The sequence below is a fragment of the Odocoileus virginianus genome, unplaced genomic scaffold (assembly GCF_023699985.2).
Source record: "Odocoileus virginianus isolate 20LAN1187 ecotype Illinois unplaced genomic scaffold, Ovbor_1.2 Unplaced_Contig_3, whole genome shotgun sequence".
NCBI classification, from domain to species: domain Eukaryota; kingdom Metazoa; phylum Chordata; class Mammalia; order Artiodactyla; family Cervidae; genus Odocoileus; species Odocoileus virginianus.
This window is the reverse complement of record NW_027224320.1, coordinates 1,214,762-1,237,528: the sequence shown is the minus strand read 5'-3', so window position 1 is coordinate 1,237,528 and position 22,767 is coordinate 1,214,762. Positions and strand designations below refer to the sequence as shown.

Below are 22,767 nucleotides of genomic sequence, written 5' to 3'. Positions count from 1 at the left end.
ATTATGTATTATATTTGACATAGTGGGAACCAAACATGCCCTCCAAGTAAACTCGGGGGGAATTTGTTTTCCCAACTGAAAGAAGGGCACCCCATCCAGTCTTTGGAAAAACCGGAATTTTCTGAATTTTTCCCCAGGTGTACACACAGGCTGAGCTCAGGTTTCAAGCACATCAGGCTGTGAAGGGCCTTCTTCTGTCCTGGTACTAAAATCAGGAGTTAACGAAAAGAGCTTTCCCAGGCTCAGTCACGTGAACTCACCTACGAGCCCCCCGTGACACTGCGCTGGCGGTCCGGGTGCTCACTCACAGAGGAGCCCGCGCGTCTCAGGGCAGCCCACGTCCACGGCCGCAGAGACGGGCCTGCTGCCGGCGCTTTCCTGAAGCTTGTCCCGCACCAGGCTCGCTTCTTCTCGTCCTAAGGACGACTCTTTCCTATTTTGCCGACCGGAAGTCCAGGCTCCAGGAAGTTGGGGAATCTGTCCAAGGTCACACAGCTAACGGCTCAAATTCAGCTCCTCAGACTCGAAACCTGAAGCTTTTTAAGCTGCTCCGCATTTCCACTTACGCTGTTGTGTGTCGTTCTGAGTTCTTCTGTCGTATGGATGCCCAAATCCCTTTAAGGAAAGCGTGCTCCCCATCACACATTTTGGGTCCGCTCGCATTCAGCAGGGACAGGCACCTCGCATGGCACACACAGAGAGCAAGCCAGGGCCTCCGGCAGCCCGGCCCCTCCTGGCAGACAAGCACGCTACTCCCTGACAGACGTCCGCGTCTCTCCCTGCTCTCTGGCCCTCGTTCCCGCTGCGGGCCCTGCCTCCTCCCAGGGCCGACTGCCTCGCAGTTTTACAGCCAGATTCACGTAATGACATGCTTGTGCCTTCACGTGTGGCAATTCAGTCTCTCTCCAATGACATCACGGCCTATGACAAAGTAGACCCGACCATCTTACGTTCCCACCACGTCAGACGCCATCCATCCGGCCTCTCTCTCCCACCAGATACAAGGAGACTTCTGACGAATGGTTTATTTTTATGGGAACTATCTTTTAAAAATTAAAACATCACATCACACTCGGCTGCGCTCCTAATAGCTAACGCCACTTAGGCTGCAGAGAACTCTGGGTCTCAGAGCCGTGCACTGAGGTTAGGCAACAGCTCACCAGGGGAGCCTCACAGAGCCCGCACCGTGACTCCTGTTTGAAGACGAGGAGGCTGAGGCTCCATGCAGCCACTGCCCCCGACGGGTTCCCACTTGGGCCCTTGTCCCGCCCCCCTGGGCTGTGTGAAGGTGTGAATGGGAGGTGGCGCTGGACTTTACCGTCCACCGAGACAACCTCCCCCTGCGCCTACCAGCCTCCACCTGGCCTGCGACCCCAGGCTCCCGGGACCCAGTGGTCAGCCCACAGCTTTCTGTCCACATCCATTCCCCCCCCAGCCCTGGCCGCAGGCAAGGGACGGCACCCTCCCAGGATGGGGAGCCTCCTCGCGAGACCCAAGTTCAGCCCTGGGGCCAGCACCGGCCACCCCCCTGCAAACACACACAGGTGCTGACCAGAGACCGCCAAAGAGGACACAGCGCAGCATCAGCGCATCTCCAGTACAAGATGCCGTCCCAGGCCAGAACCTGAGCCCGACTCTGTTGCAGTTTGAGTAGGGAGTGGGGGAGAGGGAGAAAGAGAAAGAGAAAGAAAGTCAGCCGGTGATGCCATTGGGGGTAGGGGGCAGCTCGGTCCTGCATCCTGTGGAACCGCCAAGCAAAACAATGAATCTATTTTCCCTCCCCTTCTCTGCCTGAAAAAATGCAAGAATTTCGCTTCCTTCTTTGAAACACAGCTCTTGCATAATTTCAGAGCTCACTCCCGCTGTCTGAAGCGCTGAGGGAAGGGGGTGCTCGACTCTCTCAAGCCCTCAGAGGGGGGCGTCCCGTGCGGACCCTCAGAGCTGGTTTGCACGCCCCCAGCAGAGAGGGCACCAGGCCAGAGCCAACCGTACCACGGCTGCCACAGCATGCCCCATAAAAGAGCCATCATTCCTTTCTGCAGCATGCGAAGAGATGAGGGTTCAGAAAAGTCAAACAGCCAGTCACACAACAAGCTAGCGCCAGAGCCAAAACCCCCTTTCAGTCCTGGTGGCCACAGGGCCCAGCCCGGCAGCCTCTGGCCCTCGGGGAGGTCAGCCGTGGACCGCCCGGAGGACACGCAGAGGACCAGCAATGACCGGGTCTGCAAACCTGGGCGGCCTGGGGCTGAGCCGACTGCACTACGGGAGGAGAGGAGGCCCCGAGCACACTTGGATGCACGAGGCAGAGGCGCTAGAAACCTGGTCCGGGACATCCGCTCTGTCCTCGGGCCTCCAGGCCCGTGAGGTCTCAGAGCAGCCGCCCCCAGGGCAGCCCCTAGGAAATGGGGGGGGGGTGCTCGGGGGGCAGACCCCAGGCGTGGGGGCAGACCCCAGGAAATGGGGGGGTTCGGGGGGCAGAGGCCAGAGTGGGCATCTCCTCTAGGCTGCAGGGAGACTCTCCCAGCCTGCACGCAGCCCCTCACCCACCCCAGAGGCAGCGGCAGGCCCCGTGCCCTCTCACACGCAGGCACACAGCCCTGCCCTCTGTGCCCGGGGCCACGCTTCAGCACGTCCCCTCCATGCGCGGCTGCCTCCCGGTACTGCGGGTGTTGGCAATCAGCTCCAGAGGCAGAGGTGCGGAAGCTGCCTGTGTTTTGAAGGGCGGATCATAGTTCAGGTTGGAAGCTGACACTAATCAGCTGATGTTCACTTGAAAAGACCAGATAGGCGGTGCAGGAGCATTTCAGCAGGGGCACCGATAAGGAGAGGGAAGTGAAAATTACTGGTATTTACTCGGCTGCAATGCTTGCGGAAGGACTTCTTTTAAAAGGGAGCACTTCAGAATGGCTATTCAATCTGAATTTTCCAGATAGCGTGGGGAATCTGCGCGCACAGAAAGCTCCCTATCTGTGCCATCGCATGTCTGCGGGGCGCCGCGCACGTCTCCACTGTAGGAATTCTCACTCCGTGTTGCTCCGTTATGAGCTGACGGTGACCCAAAGCACACACGGCATTCAAGAATCTGCCTGGAAATTACTGCCAAGGAACGTCCGTTCCATTCCCTGCTCGCCACCCCCGCCTCGGGCACCGAAGATGGTAACCAGCTCAGGACCCAAGGTGGAAGCAGCATTCCGTCCCCTTACAAACCAGGCTCCCTCGAGGGTTCTGGCATTTCACAAATTGCGTTCCTGGAGAAGCACAGCACGAGGCTCTTCTGAAAGCCTCAGCTCAGGCTCCCTGCTAAGAAAAGCCGGAAGAGGGACTTCCAAGGAATACAAGCGAGAAGGCCACCCCAGGCTCCGGCAGGGCGCACGGTCAGATTCTGCGTCACAAGCTGCTGATCTACGGACGAGCCCGAGGGGACAGCTGTGCTCACACGTCCGCCTTGCACGCTGCATCTGCCCTGTGGACGCAGTCACCTGGGCAGACCGACGCTGTGACTAGAAAAGGTGGAAAGAGGGAACTCATACAGGCCAAGCCTGGGAACCCCTCTCCTCCCGATGGCTCTCGGAGGCTCCATATGTATCCCCACGTGCTGCCGCAGGCAGGCAGAGGGGCTGGCGACGGAGAACAGGCAGCCACCCCCGGCTGTGCCTCTGGCCTCACGTCCGGCACCCCCAGCCCTCGGCTTCCTGTAGCGGGGCAGAGGGGCGACGTCGCCACAGCCTGTCCAACCACGTGCCGGCAGTCCCGCAGCTCATGCTCCGGTGCACCCGCCGAGCGAGCAGGATGACCGCCCGTGGCCCAGGCGTGCAGCCGTGGCAGGGAAGTGGCCCTGCCCTGGGCCACCTGGAGCCGTGGCAGGCCACACCTGGGCTCCACCCACTTCCTCGGGGGCTTGGCTGCCCCCTCCCAGAGGCACCTGAAACCTGCACTTCCTGGCTGAGGGGAACAAGGAGGCCGTGAGACCCCGAATCTGGGGGACGGGGGTGTCAGGAGGACTGGGCACCAAGACGTGTCTTCCAGCCTTGAAAGCCGCTCCGGGAAAACACCATGGAGGAGCTGAAAATAGGCAAATCCTCGGACAAGAGCAGACGCGGCCGAGTCAGCCGGAACTGTGCCTTGGGGAGGCCGGCAGAGCACCTCTTTTTTCTCCTGGAAAGTCCCTGCTCTGGCTAATACCACAAACTTGCAGAAAAAAAAAGAAAACCAAGGGAAGAGGGCTGACAACTGAGCCCACATCTTCAAATGCTTTAAAAGTTAAGCCCGATAATCTTTACACTGACGCGAAAGGGGCGGCATATACATTTGACCCCCGGCTTCAAACAGAAACCCTCCCATGTGGCTTTTCATTGGAAGGCGGTTGTTTTCCTTTCGCAACACTCTTTAACCTCTGCCATTGTACGTACAAGGCTGCAAACCATATTTCCATTGATTAAAAAAAAATGAAAAATAAACGTTCAAAGAAACAATATTTTTCTTTTTAAGGAAAAAAAAAAGACAGCAAGCAGCTATTTTCTGGAGGGGTCAGCGCTTAAAGGCATACACGGGAAGCCACCCTGGCTGCAGCTTACGGTTTATTTTGTCTCGGAAAAGCCCGAGGTCGTTCTAACTCTGCTGACCTGTTACCCCACACGGATGTCTCCACCCAGGACCGCGAGCAAACACTGCCCTCTTGTGCACCAAACAGGCCCGAGTCGGCAGGGAGATGGGGACGCCTCTGCCCAGCGCTGGCTCTGCACGGCCCGGACGCGGTCGGGAAAGGGTGAGACACATGTGTTACCAGGGAGCTGGCTCCAGTGTCTCCTTCCGGGACAGACAGTGAGGTAAGAGGAAGATGGAGAGGTTTGGCTGACGAAATCAGACCCAAAATAACTGCCTCTTATCTTTCCTAGAAAAGAGTCATTCCTCGAAGAGAAACTTCACTGGTCTCCATGGCGGGTTTTCTTATCTACTTTCACAAACTTTTAGAAACGACTAAGGAATCTGCAAAGCAAGTGTACAGTACTTCTTTCTACCTAGGAAATATTTGCCAGGAAAATATTCCACTTGATTCCAGGGGGAGAAATAAACAAATGGGGGGACCCCAGTTGCTGCTTCTCAGAGGAACCCCCAGAGCTCAGTCAGGGTTCTTCCTTCTGATGGGCCCTGACCTGCAGGGTGACCCGTGCCCTGGGGTCCGGGCTCCATGCCCAGAAGACCGCCTCGGCATCTCGAGAGAGCCTCACGGGATGTAAACCGCCAATCCTCAGCACAGGACCCGACGAGAGTGGAGGCCAGCCTGCCGGCGGGAGGCCACAAGGAGCCCTGGGCTTCTCGGGCCGTCTCCAGCTCTGCTCTGAACCACAACCCACCTGGACGCCGCACCCACACGCACCCTTCTGGACACAGTCAAGATGGGCCAGACCTCATGCCAAACTCATCTTGGGGGAAGGTGAAAAAGAAAGTGAAAGTCGCTCAGTCGTGTCCGTTTCATTGCGATCCATAGACCATACAGTCCGTGGGACTCTCCAGGCCAGAACACTGGAGTGGGTAGCCTTTCCCTTCTCCAGCGGATCTTCCCAACCCAGGGATTGAACTCAGGTCTCCTGCATTAGGACTCTTTATCAGCTGAGCTACCGGGGAAGCCCACTTTGGGGGAAGAAAGTGCAAAGTCTGCCCCCAGGGCACCCCCTTCAGCCCAGTGGGCACCTGGGCGGAAGGACAGGGCTGCCAGCACCCTCAGCTCCGCCAGGCCCTGCCCGCAACGCCCAGCGCTTGGCTCGGCAGCTCAGCGTCAACAGCCGACCGCAGTCCCGGCGTCCTGGCTGCGGTCCAGCTCACGTGAGCCAGGAGTACCCGCCGCTTCCTGTTTCCCCATGGTCCTGCCCTCCCCCCGGGAAGAGAAGGGGGTCCAGGGCCAGACAGAGGACTCGGCATGTGAAGCTGGCGGAGCCCTGCCTCCTGGCCTCTGTCCTCCAATCAGGACCGCAGGACACACGCGGCCTTGTCCTCTGGCAAACCGGAGATGGACAGACTCCAAACAGCCACATCTGTCCAGCAGGCCAGCCCACAGCAGGCTCCAGTCGTGGACACCGGCTCTGACAGCCGGCTAGAGTGGCCCCCGACGCGCAGGGCAGCCTTGGGACCCGCCTGCCTGCTGCTCTGCCCCCGCGTGTCCGGCTTGCTCCTCCCCGCACGCTCACATGCACAGCACTGCCCCCACGGCGGACACTGAGCTCCACTCTGTCCATCGCCCGCGTAAACCCCGCTCCAAGCGTGGGTGTGTGGCTCAGGGTTTGCAGAAAGAATGAAGGAGAGAAGGCATCAGTACGCCTTTCCTTCCTCAATGTCTGATCATAAGGAATCAGGTCCCCTGGCCAGATCTTCAGGGCACTATGAATCCTGGGAGGAGAGAAAGAAAGCCCCGGGGCTGGCCGGGGGCTCCAACAGCCCCCAGCCTCCGGTGAAGAGCAGCTGCCAGAAGGCAGGAGGGGCCATCAGCACGGAGGTGGGCAGAGTCCATGTCAAACACCAGCGCCCCGATGCCATGACCGAGGCTCCACACACTCCTGGGGTCTTGGAGCCCTCCTGTGGGGAGCACGGGGAGAACTCGGTGGAGACCCTGGCAGGCCCTGCATCCAGCCCACGCCCTCTGGCCTGGGAAGCCTGGCCCCCTCCCCAGGAGGGTGCAGTCACAGGCGTGCCCTGTCAGGGTGTGGGGACCCGGCTCACGTCCAGCCTCCCGGGTTCCTGAGGACCTGGTGCACCAGGAAGGTCACCGTCAGGGGGAACTCGGGCCCCAGGCTGGACCACCAGGGGCAGGAACTGCTTTTGGTCCTGCTGCCGACAAGAGCTGGCTGAGGTGGGTCACCGCGGGAAGCCACCATGCCGGCCCGCCCCAGAGGCCCCCCACCTCCACCGCTACTGAAGGACCCCACAGGGCCCACAGGCTCGCATTATATTCATTTCCCCATCCCCAAGCTCGGGGGCAAGTTCAGAAGTCCTCGTCCTGTTGCAGATCAGGTCTGAATTAATACCCTTCCTCCAGAGAACTCCAGTAGCAAAGTGGAAACAGACGTGCCAGACAATGGCCTTTGAGAGCCCCAGCAGGGCCGGCCGGTGACAATGCAGCCCCAGGCTCTCCAAGAAACCTTAAGGTTAAAGGTTCACAGAGGCAGAAGAATTACCAAAGTACAAGTTTGTTCAAATTTCCTCCGGCAGATTTAGACAACCGGGGTCAAGCTGAAGATCGCGGCAAAAAACCTATGAGACAACCCAGCCCCTTTGAACTGCGTGGAGAAAGGAAAATATACGGTGTGGGAGGAATCTGTGCTGTAGCTTTTAAAAATGTTCTTGAAAAGGTCACCCTGTTAACTCCAGAGTGCTGCGCTGAAGGATGCCTGAGACGGGCTCCCTAAGACAACAGGCTGTGGGCTGTCGCCGTGTGCGGCAAGCTGCACACGGTCACCGCGGCCCTGGCCCTGGCGTGCTGACCCTCTGCGGGCCATGAAATTAACCATCAGCACGGCAGCAATCTGCTCCGAGTTAAACTACTTTGCTACGCAAAGTGGCCTGAAAATGAAATATGAGGATTGAATTTCCATTGGAAGATTAACTCGTCTGACCTCCAGGCAGGTCCGCTCCGCAGTGAACCCTGTGTGGCGGAGGGCTCCCAGCCCCGCCGGAGGCAGGGTGCGGCCACGGCACAGGGGCCGCCTGCTCGTCCGCGCGCCGCTGGGCTGCTCTGCGCCTGCGCGGAGGCCCTGCCCGTGGTCCTGGAGTCGGATGGCCGCAGGACCCCCGCCTCCTGGCATCGGGCGCAGTGAACGCACTGACCACGGCGGGCAGAACACCGGGGCTGGGGGCCCAGCCAGCGTGGGCACGGGGAGGCTCCCAGAGACGGGGTAGAGCCAGAGACCCGCAAGCAGCTCGTTAAGCCTGGGGTCCTGACAGACACAGACACAGCGGCCCCTCGGGAAGGGCCCTGTCAGCCTCTTGCCGAGTTTGGCCTTTACACCAATGGAGAGAAAATGAAAACCTTTTAGGCAGCGAAATAAAATAACCATGTTAGCCGTTCAGAGAGAGTTCTCTGCTCGGGTGGGAAGGACAGCTTGCAGAGGGGCTGGAACCCAAGACGCTGCAGGAGGTGCTCACCTGGCGCGGGGTGGACGGAGGCCTGTCCGGGGAGCGGCCGCGCTGGGCAGAGGGGCAGGCGGGCGCGCTGCTGAGGATGTCGGTGGAGGAGCAGGAGGGGGCGGGGGTCGCGGGAGCGCCCCCCCACCCCGCTGTGGAGAACCCGGGCGCTGGTGACTGTGAAGGGGCCACTGGAGTCTGGCGGCCTGAAGCCAGCTCCACAGGCGCCTGGAGAGCAGGTGGAGAGCCGCCTGCTGTGACGTGACTTCAGCACCCTTGAGTCGAACTGCAGTGTCCGTGCAGCGACTGCACCGGCCCGGGGCAAGGACTCCGCAGCTGCCCGCAGCTCCTCGCTACCGCTGCGCCGTGCTGCGAGGGGACACCCCGGCAGCCCTGAGCGTCCTGCTGGTGGTGCTGGGCATGCCCTGCACCGGCTCTCCAAACACGCCCCGTGCAGCCAGTGGGGCCAGCCCTCCCCGCCTGGCCGACGCCGCTGGGGACCCCAGCGTCCTCCCGGCCGGCCGTGCTCTGCCCACTCGGGGAAAGCAGCCCCACTTACGGAAAGTCTTTTTTCTCTGGGGCAGAAGCTCTGAGGATCGCCTCCGAACAGAGCGCATTTTAGAGAGCAGGGGACACCAGGGCCACACAGACAGGAGGGTCTCGGGTGCCCGGGTCAGGGGCCCTGAGATTCACTTGGACGCGACCCCAGCAGATTAAGCGCCGCCCTGCCGCACAGCCAGGAGGCAGGCAGCCTTCATCCCGACATCAGGTGACAGAGGCTGAGCCCCCCACTCAGGGAGCTTTACGCCACCGAGTGATCCCAAGTGGCAAAGGAGGGGCCCCGCGCCCAGGGGGCCCAGCAGGTCAGCGCTGGCGTCCCCAGTACTAACTCTAAAAGGGAACAGTCAGGTTTATCTGCAGGTAGCACCTGTGCGTGCCAGCAAACAGACATCCTCGGGAAGTAGGTTAGAGACAAAGGAAGTGATCGCAGTCTCCTTGAAGCCCCGAGACACAGAGGCATCGTCCTAGCCTGAGAGATATGGCAGAGGGAAACTCAGCTCTTCTCTCAACAGCAAAACTTGTTTCTTCTCCTGCCAAGAGAGGATCACCAGTCAACTAAGTCCCCCTCCCCACCAGCCTCAGCCACTTCAAAGCAGCAGGAGCCTAATCAGAAAAACATAAAGACCCAATTAACAACACACAAAACTCCAATAATCCAGGGAGAATGGAGGCACAAGTCCGCGCTTTTGACAAACTGACTTAAGCACAAACTGCTGCTCAGGAGCTGGGCTCCCCCAGAGCCGTGCGGGCTGAGGCCCTGCACGCGGCCGGCAGCCGCTCCAACCAAGCCCCAGCAGCCTCGTTTCTGGGGGCGACCCTGAGCGTGCAGGGAAACCCCCGCCTTGGGGCCGGTTGGCAGGGCGCGGCGAGACGGTCGAGGGCCCCGAGGAGCACCCGCCTGGACCGGAGACGCTCCTGGGCGCCGTGCTCGCTCTGCCGCACCTCGCCGGGCCCTTTGAAAGCACCCCAGGGCCTCCCCTGACAGGAGGCGCCCCAGGCTCCGGAGCTCCGGCCCCGTGGACTCTGCACTCGGGTGCACACTCGCGCCCAGCGAAGTGGTGGGCTTCTGGGCTGATACATAAAAGCTCCTGATTGTGACATGCTGGCAATGAATTATTATAAAAAAGGAGTTTAACACAGGGGCCATCAAAACACACCTGCACAAGACCCCAGTGTGGGGTGAGACCCTCCCCGGGGCAGGCAGACAGGAAGAGCCCCCTCCTGCCGGCACTAAGGACGGGGGTGGGCGGGTCCAGGAGGAGGCCCCAAGGGGCCCCAAGAGCCTTTAAACGGCACTTCCAGACACCCCTCACAGCCTGAATAATGTCGGGCACACATGGTCCTCTCAAACCACGTCCATTTAATGCAACTCGCTTATTTGTTTACCTCAAATATTACTGAGAAAAGACAGCCCGAGAAGGGGAGAAAATATTTGCCAATCAGATACCTAACAAAAGATTGGTACTCACAATACATGAAGACTCTTACAACTCAATAATGAAAGCCAGATGAGCCGTCCGAAAAAAAGGGCTCAGGATCCGGACACACCGCTCTCCAAAGAAGACGAACAAACAGAACAAGAAAACATCAGGGAAACGCAGGCTTGGGTGTCAGCGAGCTATCAGCTCACACCCACCAGGATGACTACGGTCCAACAGCCAGGCAATCCCAGTGCTGGCGAGGCTGCGGGGAAACCCGACGCGCGGACGCTGCTGCTGCGGACGCTGCTGCTGTGGAAGCAATCCCAGTGCTGGGGAGGCCGCGGGGAAACCCGACGCGCGGACGCTGCTGCTGCGGAAGCAATCCCAGTGCTGGGGAGGCCAGGGGGAAACCCGACGCGCGGACGCTTCCGCAGCAGCTCCTCGAGAAGCAGAGTTACCCTCTGACCCAGGAACTCCACTCCTACGTACAAACCCACGAGAGTGAAAACATACGTCCACACAAACTTCTGAACACAAATGTCCACAGTGGAGTTTCTCATCATCGTTGACAAGTGAAAACAGCCCAGACGTCCTTCAACTGATGACTGGATTTTTAAAAAGCAATCTATCCATATAATGGGTACTATTCAGCCATAAAAAGGAGGAAGGTGGAAGGGGAATTTAACAGGCACGGTTTTGCTTTTGTAAGAAGAAAGGAGCTCTGGAGATGGAGGTTACTGAACTGCAGACTTAAAAATGGTTACGATGGTACATTTTATGTAAAATGTATCTTACCACAATTAAAAACAAAAATGGATTTTAAAAAAAGGAATGAAGCATTGTGCACACTATAACATGGATGAACCCTGGAAGTAACACGTTTGGTGGAAGAAGCCAGACACAAAAGGCCACATCACGTGTCAATCCGTTTGTACGAAACTCCAGTTCAGGCACACGGACAGATGGGAGCACGAGAGAGCTTCCAGGCCTGGGTCAGGGAGGGGGTGGGAACTGCTGTGGCTCTGCCTGGGTCAGGGAAGGAGTGGGGACCGTGGAGGCTCCGCCTGGGTCAGGGAGGGAGTGGGGACTGCGGAGGCTCGGCCTGGGGCAGGGAGGGCGTGGGGACCGTGGAGGCTCCGCCTGGGTCAGGGAGGGAGTGGGGACTGCGGAGGCTCGGCCTGGGTCAGGGAAGGAGTGGGGACCGTGGAGGCTCCGCCTGGGGCAGGGAGGGCGTGGGGACTGCGGAGGCTCCGCCTGGGGCAGGGAGGGCGTGGGGACCTCGGAGGCTCCGCCTGGGTCAGGGAAGGAGTGGGGACCGCAGGGGCTCTGCCTGGGGCAGGGAGCAGGTGGGGACTCCTATGGCTGTGTGGACCCTCTCGCACTGATGCAGCTCAGGCTGCGGCACTGCCTACACAGCTCTGGGAACAGGCTGACGCTTAAATGTGTACCAGAAATGGGTAGATTTTATGGTATGTGAATTACATCTCAGAACAAATGTTTCACAAAACAGCCTTGACAGTCCACTCTGCCTGGCCCAAGAGCCACCCGGAGGCCTCCAGGCTTGCGGGAACAGCAGGTGGAAGACCTCCCGGTCCCCTTGGGTCTCCAGAGCTCCAGAGACTGTTCTCCCCATCACCTCCCACACCATGGCCTCAAAGGCCTGCTGGTCAGAGGGAGCCTCAGGCCCAGCCTGGGCCAGGACCAGCCAATGCAAGGATAAGCATGCAGGGAATAGGTCTCAGGGTTTAATTGACTGGTTGGTTCCTGGGACGCCTGCCCAAATCTTATTCCAACCTGGATGGAGTGAATCTGAGACTAAGTGAGAAATTTAAAGCAATTAATTTTAAATGGTGACAGCTTTACCAAAAGCTGTGGCTATGGTTTCCTCCTGACTTTGATTATAACCTTCCAGCAAAACATTCGCCTCGCCAAAGCAAGTCTGCATTATTTTCTATTCCTAGCATGACTAGAAAATATTCTTTGATTTAACATTTGATATGTTTTGTTCTCAAGGGCAAGCCCCATGAGAAGAAAAATGTACCCCAGCAGAATGAGATATGACTACCTACTTCCATTTTTCTTCCTGGTTGGTTCCTGCTCAAATATTCTGCATTCATTTAAACTCGAGGCCACGTCTCTGACGTTACACAGCTCCCACACTGTCACCCAACCCCCAGCAAAGTCACCTGCTGGCCAGCGGCCGCTGCTGCAGGCAGAGCTTGACGGGTCTCCTAGAGACGCCGAGGGCTCCGGGCTTGGAAGAAGGGGTCCTACCCAGCGCACACCGAGGAGCAGGGGACGAAAGCCAACAGATTCTAGGAGCCAAAGGAGTTAGAGCTGAGGAGGCGCCTCCACTTGTATCATCGCCCTTAAACATGCCTCAGCGTTTGAGGACAAGCGCAAGATGCCATAACTCACACAACGAATTTCTAGACAGATCCATGAAAGACTAGGGGTGGAGAAAACAAGAAGTGTCTTCTTGCTTAGTTGGTTTTGCATGAGAACAACACTTGAATTCCTGGGGTGGCCGGCCCCCCGTGTGGCACCTCTGCTTGGGCCACGCGGCCTGCTTGGTGCTAAATGCAGACGGCCAATGAGCAGAGTCAAAACCTGGGGGACATAGGCCTTCTCGGGGGTCCAAAGAGAGCATCGCAGACAGGCTGCAGGCATGCTCCTGGAGAGAGCGGCTGAAGGCACGGTGCTGTTCCATGCTGTCCCGTGAGCTCGGAGACGTGGAAGAACAGAGAACGGAAGAAGCTTAAACGTCATAAAGCATGCTCCCCGCCGGCCGGCAGAGACAGGCTCCCGGGGGCTGCCCACTGCCCTCCAAGGCTAGGAACCCCAGTCACACGCCTAAGGCTGTGACAGCTCAGTAGCTCTGGCCACGCAGGCCCAGAGTGGGGCAAGCCCGGCGGAAGCACCGCTGAAGCGGGGCACAGGGGCTGGTGATCAGGGCAACGGTCGGGCAGAGCGGCCGTTCATTACCCACAGGCAGAAGAGACCGGGCGACACTGCACTGTTAATCCTAGCAGCCACAGACGACTACAGATGGCCAAGCCCAGCCGCCAGCATTTGTCAGACCTCCTCCTTCCTGCCAGGGCAAGAGCAAGGATGGGTCCAAGTCCCTCACCCCCACCCAAGCCCCATCACTGAATCTTGCCAAAGTTCTCACTCTGAAAGATTTATACTCTAGAACGGATCAGAGGAGAATACTGCCCGGAAACACCATCACAGGGCTAGGGCGGATGGGCACCGTGTCCGCTCACACTGGGAGAGCCACCGCTCCGTGGGCCGGTCAGCACGGCTCGGAACGAGCTCTGACCTTCTGCTCTCTGCCCTGCTGTCAGCCCGCAGAGGCAGGGCACCCTGCTGGTGACCTGTCACCGCTCCTGACAGCCTCAGGCTGGCACACGGCTTCATTCATTCGGAACTCACCGAGTGCCTCCCACAGGCCTGGCCCTGGTCACGGCACTGCGGACACCCTGGTGAGACTGGCACTGTTCCCGCTGGCTCCCACAGAGGACGGAGAACCTCAACAAGCGAGACCACCAAGCTCATCAGACAGCACAAAGGGCTCACGGGAAACAACAGGATACGAGAAGGCAGGAGGGCAAAGAGCCAGGGACACTGGGTCAGTAGGTCCGAGGGGGCCTATCCGAGGAGGTGACGCTCAAGCTCAGACTCAGGTGAGGACGAGTCAGATGGTCCGAGAGGGGGGAGCAATAGACGCAAGACTGGCCCATCCGACAAGGAGAAGGCCAGTGCGGCCGGAGGGCAGGAGACAGGGACGGATACAGGCCAGACCGTGGCTCCCACGCGGGCAACGAGCAGCCTCAGGACACTCTTGAGGCTGAGAGCTGACCTGATCTGACGAGCATCCATCCACTGCGTGAAGGATGAGCTGAGGGAGGAGGAGAGGGCCCGTAGTCCAGGGAGGAAGGACAAGGTCCAGGACGCAGGAGTCCGGGCACAGAAGCCAGGACTCAGCCTCTGGAGCCGTCTCGAGAAGACCCGGACATGTGAAGCCTCTGCGTCATGAGGATAACGCGGGGATTCACAGACCCAGGTCAAGGGCAGCAGAGCGGCTTCCAACCCCTGTCCAGGGAACTCCAGTTTCCTCAGCGGAAAGATGGAGCCGCACTCCCCCAACACGCCCCTCCACTCAGCATTGCTGCACAGACACAGGTTTGTAGCCACAGGCTAGCAGACACTCGAACGCATTCCCTTCCACTCAAAAGGAAAAGCCACTTTTTCCCCACTTCCCCGAGGGGAAGGCGAGCATCTGATCTACTGAAGGAAGACGAGCAGCAGCCTGGGGCCCATCGCCTCCATGTGCTCAGGTCCGTAAGATGTGCCTCCATTTCCTCTCCTGAAAACAGGAAATGATCTCAGACTGCCCGAAGCATGGACCAGTCGGGAGGCGACAAGGTGGAGGTGTTTGACACTCATCGTACAGTCGGGGACCCCTATGCTCAATGACGCCGTCCACCAGCAAGCCAATGAGACCATCTGAACAATCTGTGCCCGTGGGCCCAGGGAGTGCTGTCAGAAGGAACAGGAGGAGAAGACAGGTGGGAGATACCAGGGTCCTGGGTCCACAGTGAGAAGGAAGGGTCTCTGAGCTACTCATCCTTTGTGCCACGTGCTTGCGTTAAAGCACCATTCTTCTATATAAAAGGAACATGTTTTAAAGCCCTGTCCGTGGAGTCCAGTGTACTGCAATGGGTGTGAAAAGGTAATTCCCCAGAGGTACACTAGCGACTTCCTCTGGAGGGACGGGAGGGGTAAGCAGCGGCCTTCTACTTGGGCTGTGATGTTCTATTTCTAAAGGAGTAGAATGTACTCATGTACTACGTGTACTGTTAAAGTTAATGAAACGGTACATCAGAGGAGGGCATCTGAGAAGTACCACCAAGACCCTCTGCCCAGCCATGTCCGTGCCAGGGGCTCTCCTTACAGACACACAAGCCCACCCACCAAAGACGTCTGTTCTAGAAAACTCACTGAAGAAGCATCGTGAGCAAAAATGGCAAAGGACATAAATGTCCATCATGAAGACATTAAGAAAATGGTGGTGCCAGTGCACTACGGATTTTCACGTGACGCTGAGAAACAATGATGTATTGTGGTGTCTGTGTGCACTCGGCTGCTCAGTCGTGTCCGACCCTTTGAGACCCCATGGACTGTAGCCCACCAGGCTCCTCTGTCCGCGGGCTTCTCCAGGCAAGAGCACTGGAGTGGGTGCTGCTTTACATATAGAGACGGCAGCTTGGAGTATCCAGTGAAATAGCGCATGCGGTGTTACCACTTTGTTTACAAAAAAAAAAAAGAAAAGGAAGAACAAGAAGAGGAGGGGGTCGACGTATACACAGGCGCCCTGTCTCCAAGTGGAGCTCCCGGAAACGGAAACGGCGCGGGAGGGGGCGGCGGCCGACCCCGGGGACGGGCAACGGGGCACCAGCGGACAGCGAGCGGACGCCTTCCGGGCACCGTGCGGGTCTCTGAGCTTCCAGACTTGGGCTGCGAACGAGTGGGCAAGTGTGTCACGCACACACGTGGTAAAAAGACCTAAAGCGCTCGGCGTCGCCGGGGCGCCCCCCCCCCCCCCCCCCGCCCCCCGGGCCCCGCCGCGCTCACCGCCGATGATGGTCCGGATGAGGGACGCGTGCCCCGGGCAGTCGACCAGCGTGACCTGCAGCTGCGGCTCGGGCTCGGGCCCCGCCCCCGGCGCCGGCCGCAGGCGCGCGGGCAGCGGCACCGAGAAACACGAGAAGCCCAGGTCGAGCGTGATGCCGCGCTCGCGGCTCTGCGGCTGCTTGTCGAAGGCGGCGGTGGAGGCCGTGGTGCTGAGCGCGCGCGCCAGCGCCGTCTTGCCGCTGTCGATGTGGCCCAGGACGCCCACGTTCACGTTCACCCGCCGGCCCGCCATGCCGCCGCCGGTCCGCCCGCGAAGCCGGCCCCGCCGCCGCCCGCGCCCGGCTCGCGCGTTCCGCCGCCAAAGCTTCCGGCCCCGGTCCGCCCGCCGGGGCGCCGGGGCCGCCGAAGCGCCAGACTGGAAGCAAACGCTGTGTGTCCGCGGACGTCCCGGTCTGGGCCCTCACGCTCTGGAAGGGCCGCCCACAGGAAAGGGGTGGCCCACGGCCAGCGGCACGGACCACACTTCCAAATGCCTGCCTGAGCCCGGCAGGTGGCTCTCAGGAGAGAGATCGGCAGAGTTTAAAGTGCCCAGAGGGGTCCTGCATGGACGGGTTCCGCTGCTCATCTTCAGCCAAGCGGCACCGGTTGGGACTACCAGCCCCGCCTGTCAAGAGTGTTTCTGTATGAAATCCCAGGAACATTTGCCTGGTGAACCCCTGAGTCTTGGGGCTGTGGGCTGCCGCCATGACCTGGCCGGACTGATACCCAAACGCTCACAGGCGGCCGGACTGCGGCTTTAGGCCAGGTCTTCCTGTCTCCAGTCCCACCAGCAGCCGGCTCACACGCAGCTGCTTCCCCAGCAGTGGGCCTCGGGGTGAGGCCTGAGCCCCTTTGGGGAGTCCAGCCCCATCTCCACAAGCGTCAAGGAGATGGCAGCTGTGGGTTGTCTGAAAGTCGGCCAGATTGACTGTATCCTGGGGGCGCGGTGAGCTCCCAGCGGGGAAGCAGAGAGCTCTGCCTCGGCAGGTGTGCCAGGAGGAGTGTGGGGGACATCCCGCAGGAACTGGAGCGCCGTTGCCGGCAAGAGGCAGGTCCCATCACGCCTGCCTCTCTGTCCTTTGTCTCTGTGCTGGCTTCTACCCCAGGGAAGCCACTTTGCTTTAGATCAGATGCTTTGCTGATCAGCCCTGTCCCAGTAGGCTGAGGACCCTTGCACATCTTTGCTTGCCCCGAGGCGGGCACATGCAAACTGTTTCCCAAGTGGAGCCACCCCCAAACCTCTAGCCCACAAAGACACCGTCCTCTGCTGCAAACTCTGAGTCCCATCCTGGGTTCCGAGGCTGGGCCCAGTCCCTGGGAAATGACTGACAGGGAGCAGCCTGCAGAACTGCGATTATTTGGGATTTCTTCTCAATGTTAATGCAATGCTGGTTCCTTTCTGTTCTTTTAATGCTATTTTGTATTAAGGTAGTTCAAAGTTCTTTACAAACAGCTAGTAATTAATTCAACTTCATTAAGGCCAATTAATCCAGGATTAATTATAAATTTGCCCAGAGGAAGTTATTATACTTTGCTCTTTGATTTGAGTTTTGGCTTTAAAGATTCTTTCAGGAGTGAAATGGAAATTTCCGTCTTCTCTGAGGCCATCCACCTTGCTGGTGACTGTGTTAACCATGTACCTTCCTCGGATCAGGTTGTCACCAGGCCAGCACTGTGCTCCACGGCACTGCCAGCGCTGAGCAGCTCTGGTAATGCCCCCTTAGCTTCAGGGCAGGAGCTGTTGTCCCGGCAAGAACTGGTCCCCACAAGCTGGAATCATGCCCTGTGTGTGCCCCCGCACCCCCCCACCTAGTTTCTTCCACCTGAATATGGATACAAGCTCTTTAAGTTCTGCAGGGTTCGGGGTCCTCTCCCTCTTCTCCTGTAAGCCTTCTCAACTGTCGTTGGAGGCATCACACTCTTCTCTTCCGGGTCACCATGGGGGCTGACCCCACTCTAGCTCCAGGGATGGACCTGAGACTCGGGTTCCTTTCACTAGCCATGGCCACTGGTTCAGCAGTGAGCGTGTGACCAAAATTAGCACAATCAGAGAAAAACCTGAAATCTTTTTCCAGGACAAGCAGTACAAACATATGCTCTCTGATACGGACTAAAACCTGTGGAAATCAGTCTGAGCTGTGACAGGACCCCTGTGGGGGAGGCTGGCTGTGCAGAACAGTGACCTCCAAAGATGTCCACGTCTTGGAACCTGTGACAGTGTTGGCCTGCATAGTAACAAGACCTGGGGAGTGTGACTCAGTTAAAGATCTTGAGATGAGGTTGAGGTGGGAGTCTTACCCCAGATTATCCCATGGGCCCTGGGAGGGAGGAGGGAGAGAAGGAGCCAGAGACGGTGAAATGAGAAGACGTCGCTGGCCATTACTGTCTTTAAAGGTGGAAGCGGGACATGAGTCCAGGAGGTGGGCAGGCTGTGGAAGCTGGAAAACCCAGCCTGGGGGAGCTCCCCAGAGCCTTCAGAAAGGAACCCAGCCTGCCCACACCTGGATTTTAGCCCAGTGAGGCCTGTTTTGGACACTGATAGAACTGTAACAGGATCCATGTGAGTTGTCTTATGACACTGTTTGTAGGAACTGGTTACTGCAGACATAGTAAATGAATACAGACATCTAACTAGACTGTGGAGTCTATTTTCACATTTATTAAATTAGTGAATGGCTCATAATTCCCTCCCACCTGGTCAGAGGATCACAGTCTGACAGCTAAGACTTTACACCGGAAACAGCCTGACGGCCTGTCCTCTGGTCTGACCACATTCCCCTGACCTCTGACCCCGCTGCCACAAGACACCAGTGGGATGGGGGGGGGGGGTGCAGCCGGAGCCCTGGGGACCTGCAGGCTTCAGCTGCTTCCCAGCATTTACTGCCAGGTTTCACTGCTGCAGTGGGGCAAGTCTGCTGGCATGAAGACAGGTCCCAGCAGCGGCGGCTGGCTGAGCTGACCCCAGCCCCAGGCTCCACAGCAATTCCCAGGAGAGTCCTCGGGGGAAAGCAGGGCAAGATGACTGGAAGGCAGCACACACACACACACGAGGCAGATGGCAAAGGGGCCGAGAGCCCACGCCTTTGCGTTGCGGAGCTATGATACCACTTTCTGTGCCGCTTCCAGTGCTCAAGCCCGGCGCAGAGATCCCACTGACTTCTCTGAGTAACCCTCGGAGGTGCTGTGAGGGCTGTTTCACGGCAGAGGGAGCAGGGCCACGAGAGCGGACTTGTTCAGGCCCTCTGCTCCCTGCCAGCTGATCCCTGTTTCATGTCAGGTTTCTTCAACCCCAGTGATATGAGCCATCTTCATCATTTAAGCAAGATCCAGGTATACATAGTTTTAAGTTTGACTTCAATAAAAATATTTCCCTATACATGGAAAAACATTATCACTTGCCACAAATAGCTGGGAAAAACAAAAATCTCAATAAAAATTGAGACTAGTAAGTATTAAAAAGGGAGAGTCATACTCCACCCCCTAAGATTCACTGGATCAGAATTAAAAAGGCACAGGAATTCCCTGGCCAGCCAATGGTTAGGACGTGGGCTTTTACTGCCGGGAACCGGGATTTAATCCCTGGTTAGGGATCAAGGTCCGATCCAACAAGCTGTGCAGCCAGAAAAATAAAAGTGTTTAAAAAAAAGGATTAAAAAGGCAGTAATGTTGTCACCATGTGGATCAATCTTATTTGGCTGTGTGTCTTTGCACCACCTCCAAGGTGCCAGCAAAATGATCTGTCCCTTCTGTCCCCAGAAATCAACCTGGAGATGAAATAACAAGCATACCAGTGCACTCGGCAACAATCGGAAAGGGAGGTCATTCCAAATGCTGGTAAGAACATGGGAATATAAGAGCAGAGACGAAGCCAATTAGCTTACAAGGGGGCCTCCTTCAACAGGGACTTTCTTTGGCTTTGATTGTGATTGGTTTGGATCTTGGGGGTCATGGCTCTGAAGTGCACCCCAGGCCCCGGGAATTACCTTGCTTATAATCATCGCCATAATCTTCATAGTGCATTGTATTCTGTCAAACACTTTAAATGCGTGTTCGTAGCCACTAACCACCAAGCAAACGATCCGAGACTGAAACGTCAGGAAAAGAATGAATCTCTGAGTTAAAGAATGTGAACCCGACATCACGAGCTGTGAGCACCGCACAGAGGTTCAGCAGAAACTGCAAGGGCTCCAGAGCGGTAGCTGAAAGTAGCGCTAACGCCTTAAATTTTTATCGCATCTCTCAGGCTGAGACACTGATCAGAAGGAGGAAATTGTTAAAAAAACAAGACAACAGGCCCCAAGTACAGTCACTTATGCTAAGCCCAAAGTCACTAAAACTTAATTCCAGTTTCAGCTCTTTCCCCTGTGAACGGTCTTGACTCCCCTGCTCATATCCTGAGGGTTATTAATGGACTCTATTGTTCTATGGTCTGTGTCTGTCCTTATGCCAGCGCTGCACTGTTTGGTCGCCGCAGGCCATTATTAAATGTCCTGTTAGTCAGGATACGCTCTGAGCGCTCAGTGGAGGCTGGAGAACACGAAGGGCGCGTGGCTCCAGGGATTCCCTGAGTGACGGCCTCCTCCACACTCAGCAGTCTCCTCGAGGTGTGGAGAAGGCAGAGGCGGGCTTGACCTGGACTTGTGGGTTCAAAGGCCAGATGTCAAAGAATTCAAAGCAAGGAGGGAGCAGAAGCATTGGAAACCAAGAGGCTGAGATGATCAGGCCTGGATGAAGAAGTGATGGGGTCAAGGGACTGGTGGTGAAAGAGCAAGGCTCAGGGGTTACAGGGAGAGCGCGGGCAGGCTGGCAAGCAAGCCAGGGCCCACACAGCACAAGCTGGGACGCAGCGTCCACCCCGCACCTTGTGCGTGTCACTCACAGGCCCGCGGATGGAGACCTAACTCAAGCTATGTGAAGCCCCGAGGTCCTCGCTGTTCACCCTGCAAGTGCACAAGGCTGGACCTGGGAAGTGAAGGACTGCCCCAGGAGCTGCTGCCAGCGGACCTTCCCTCTGTGCGGGCTTCACTCTCGGGCGGAGCCTTCCCATGAAGTGGCAAAGATGACCTGGGGACACAGGACCGAGGCTCTTTCCTATTATTTCCCGTAAAGGTGCAGAACTGCATGTCACTGGACTGTCCACTCACATTCTGAACCAATCACTATTCTGGGGACGAGGGGACACTTTGATTGGCCAGGCCAGGGTCCTGTGTCCATCCCCGAAACAAAGCTGAGGGAGGGCCAGCCCATCTAAGCCATGTGGTGCCCAGAGGGGGAAGGGTGGTTCTCTGCAGAAAATGAGAGTGAGGGGGTCAGGGGGTAAGGATGCTGGGCAGGCATAATAATCAAGTCTACTGCTATGGCCTCACCTACCTTCACGCACTGGCCTACTACATCATCTTCTGCTGAAACAGAAGGAACTGCCTGACTCTGTGGCCAGGTCCAGTTTCTTTGCACCCTGGACCTGGGGTCTAGGCCTGGAAAGGCATTTGCTCAATTTATGATTTTGGACAAACTCCGTCCTCCTTTAGGGCCTCAGTTTCCGCACCTGTAAAAAGAATGCTGGGTCAGATCAGATTTCTGAATCCTTCTTTAGCAGGAAAAAAATGCAACAGCTCTGGTGGAAGAGGAGGTGGGGAACAAAAGTTTCCATTCACTGACAGTAACCATTACCGAGTCTGGTAAGATCCAGCGTGTAAAGTACATGCAGCACAACTGCATGACCCTATGTGTACCTGGGCTTCCAGAACCGGGAAGAAGCCTCAGCTGTGAGCCAGACTGTGTGCCAGACACTGACGTTAAAACGACAAACAGCACGGACGTGGTCTGCGCTTTCACAGTGCCTGCAGTTTAGTGGCAGAGAGTAACACTAACCCAATAGTCATGCAAATAATTGGAAACCTAGACTCAAAAGTTACAACGGAGAAGTACAAGGAGACACGAGTCAGCAACCACTGCAGCAGGATTTGACTTCAGGTCTGTCTCAACCCTGATGCAAAGCTCCCCTGAGCTCTGGGCAAGTCCTTCATTTCTCTGGACCTGAGTCCAATTATCTGTGACATGGCAAAGTGCCATCTGCTCCTAAGGACTTCAGCCTACCATCAGGGTTCCGTGCGGGCATTACCAAACCACCTCATGGGCCCTTCTCAGCTCTCCAGCTGTTTCAGGTGGCCTGCTCTGGGCTTGCACACCACACCGGTGTACCTGCTCTGGCACCTCACCGTCGCAAGCTTCCCAACTAAGGACTGAGCTTGTTAAGGAGACCTGGCATTTAAGTCTGCATCCCAGTGCGCTGGAGTGTCTGGCTCAGAGCAGGTGCAAACAAATGTCTGTTGAACGGGTGGGTGGATGGGAAGGGTGCACTGTTGCAGGCAGCGCTGACAGTATCATGGAAACCGGACAAGACGCAGCCGCGGGATGACCGTCTAATCTGAGGAACGGGATGAGGGTTCCACAGGATGCCACTCCTTAAGTCCTCGGCAGGAATTCCAACTGCCGATTACTTGCTGCGCGTTTTTGGGTGAGTTGAGGGGCCTCTTTTCGCCCGCGTCTTCATCCGGACCAGGAATTACACTAAACGTCACCCACAGCCAACTTAAGCTAAGTAAACGGAGAGGTGGAGGAGAGGGAAAGCAGAGGAGGACAGGTCCCCTGAGGAAGCTGAGCACGGCCTCCCCGAAGACGCCGAGAGAAGTGGCCGTCAGAAAACTGCTCAGCGGGCGCAGGTCGAAGCTTAAGTTCTAAACCTGTCTCTTCATCTCCAATACCGAGGTCGAACTTGAGTTCCGCAGAGCGGTATCGGTTGGAACGCGCTCACGGACCGGAAGGCGCGGTGAAGAGCCGGACGCGCGCCCCTAGTAAACTGCAGCACCGCCCCTCTAATCCCTACCCAGGAAGGAAGCGCCGGCCGCGGGGGAAGCCAACCCCAGGACACCGCCGGAAGCTGGTGGGCGGGCCCTCTGGCAGCCGCGACGGGCGCAGCCAGGAGCCAATGGAG

At 57.6% G+C, this 22,767-nt stretch overlaps 1 protein-coding gene and 1 long non-coding RNA gene across 2 annotated transcripts in view; both read right to left on the bottom strand.

Annotated features, from left to right (window-relative positions):
* The window catches only part of EEFSEC (eukaryotic elongation factor, selenocysteine-tRNA specific), a 113,990-nt gene extending 97,337 nt beyond the window's left edge, over positions 1–16,653 (bottom strand). Inside the window, exon 1 of the mRNA XM_070463474.1 lies at positions 15,735–16,653. Coding sequence (XP_070319575.1) covers positions 15,735–16,026 — 292 coding nt within the window. The 5' untranslated portion in view covers positions 16,027–16,653. The remainder of the gene's footprint in view (positions 1–15,734) is intronic.
* A 1,759-nt stretch (positions 16,654–18,412) lies between these two features.
* On the bottom strand, positions 18,413–22,693 carry LOC139033804 (uncharacterized). Its single transcript, XR_011486275.1, has 2 exons — positions 21,870–22,693; positions 18,413–21,318 (listed from the first exon to the last, which is right to left on the bottom strand). It is a non-coding gene; the product is annotated as an uncharacterized lncRNA (long non-coding RNA).
* Positions 22,694–22,767: the final 74 nt, after the last annotated feature.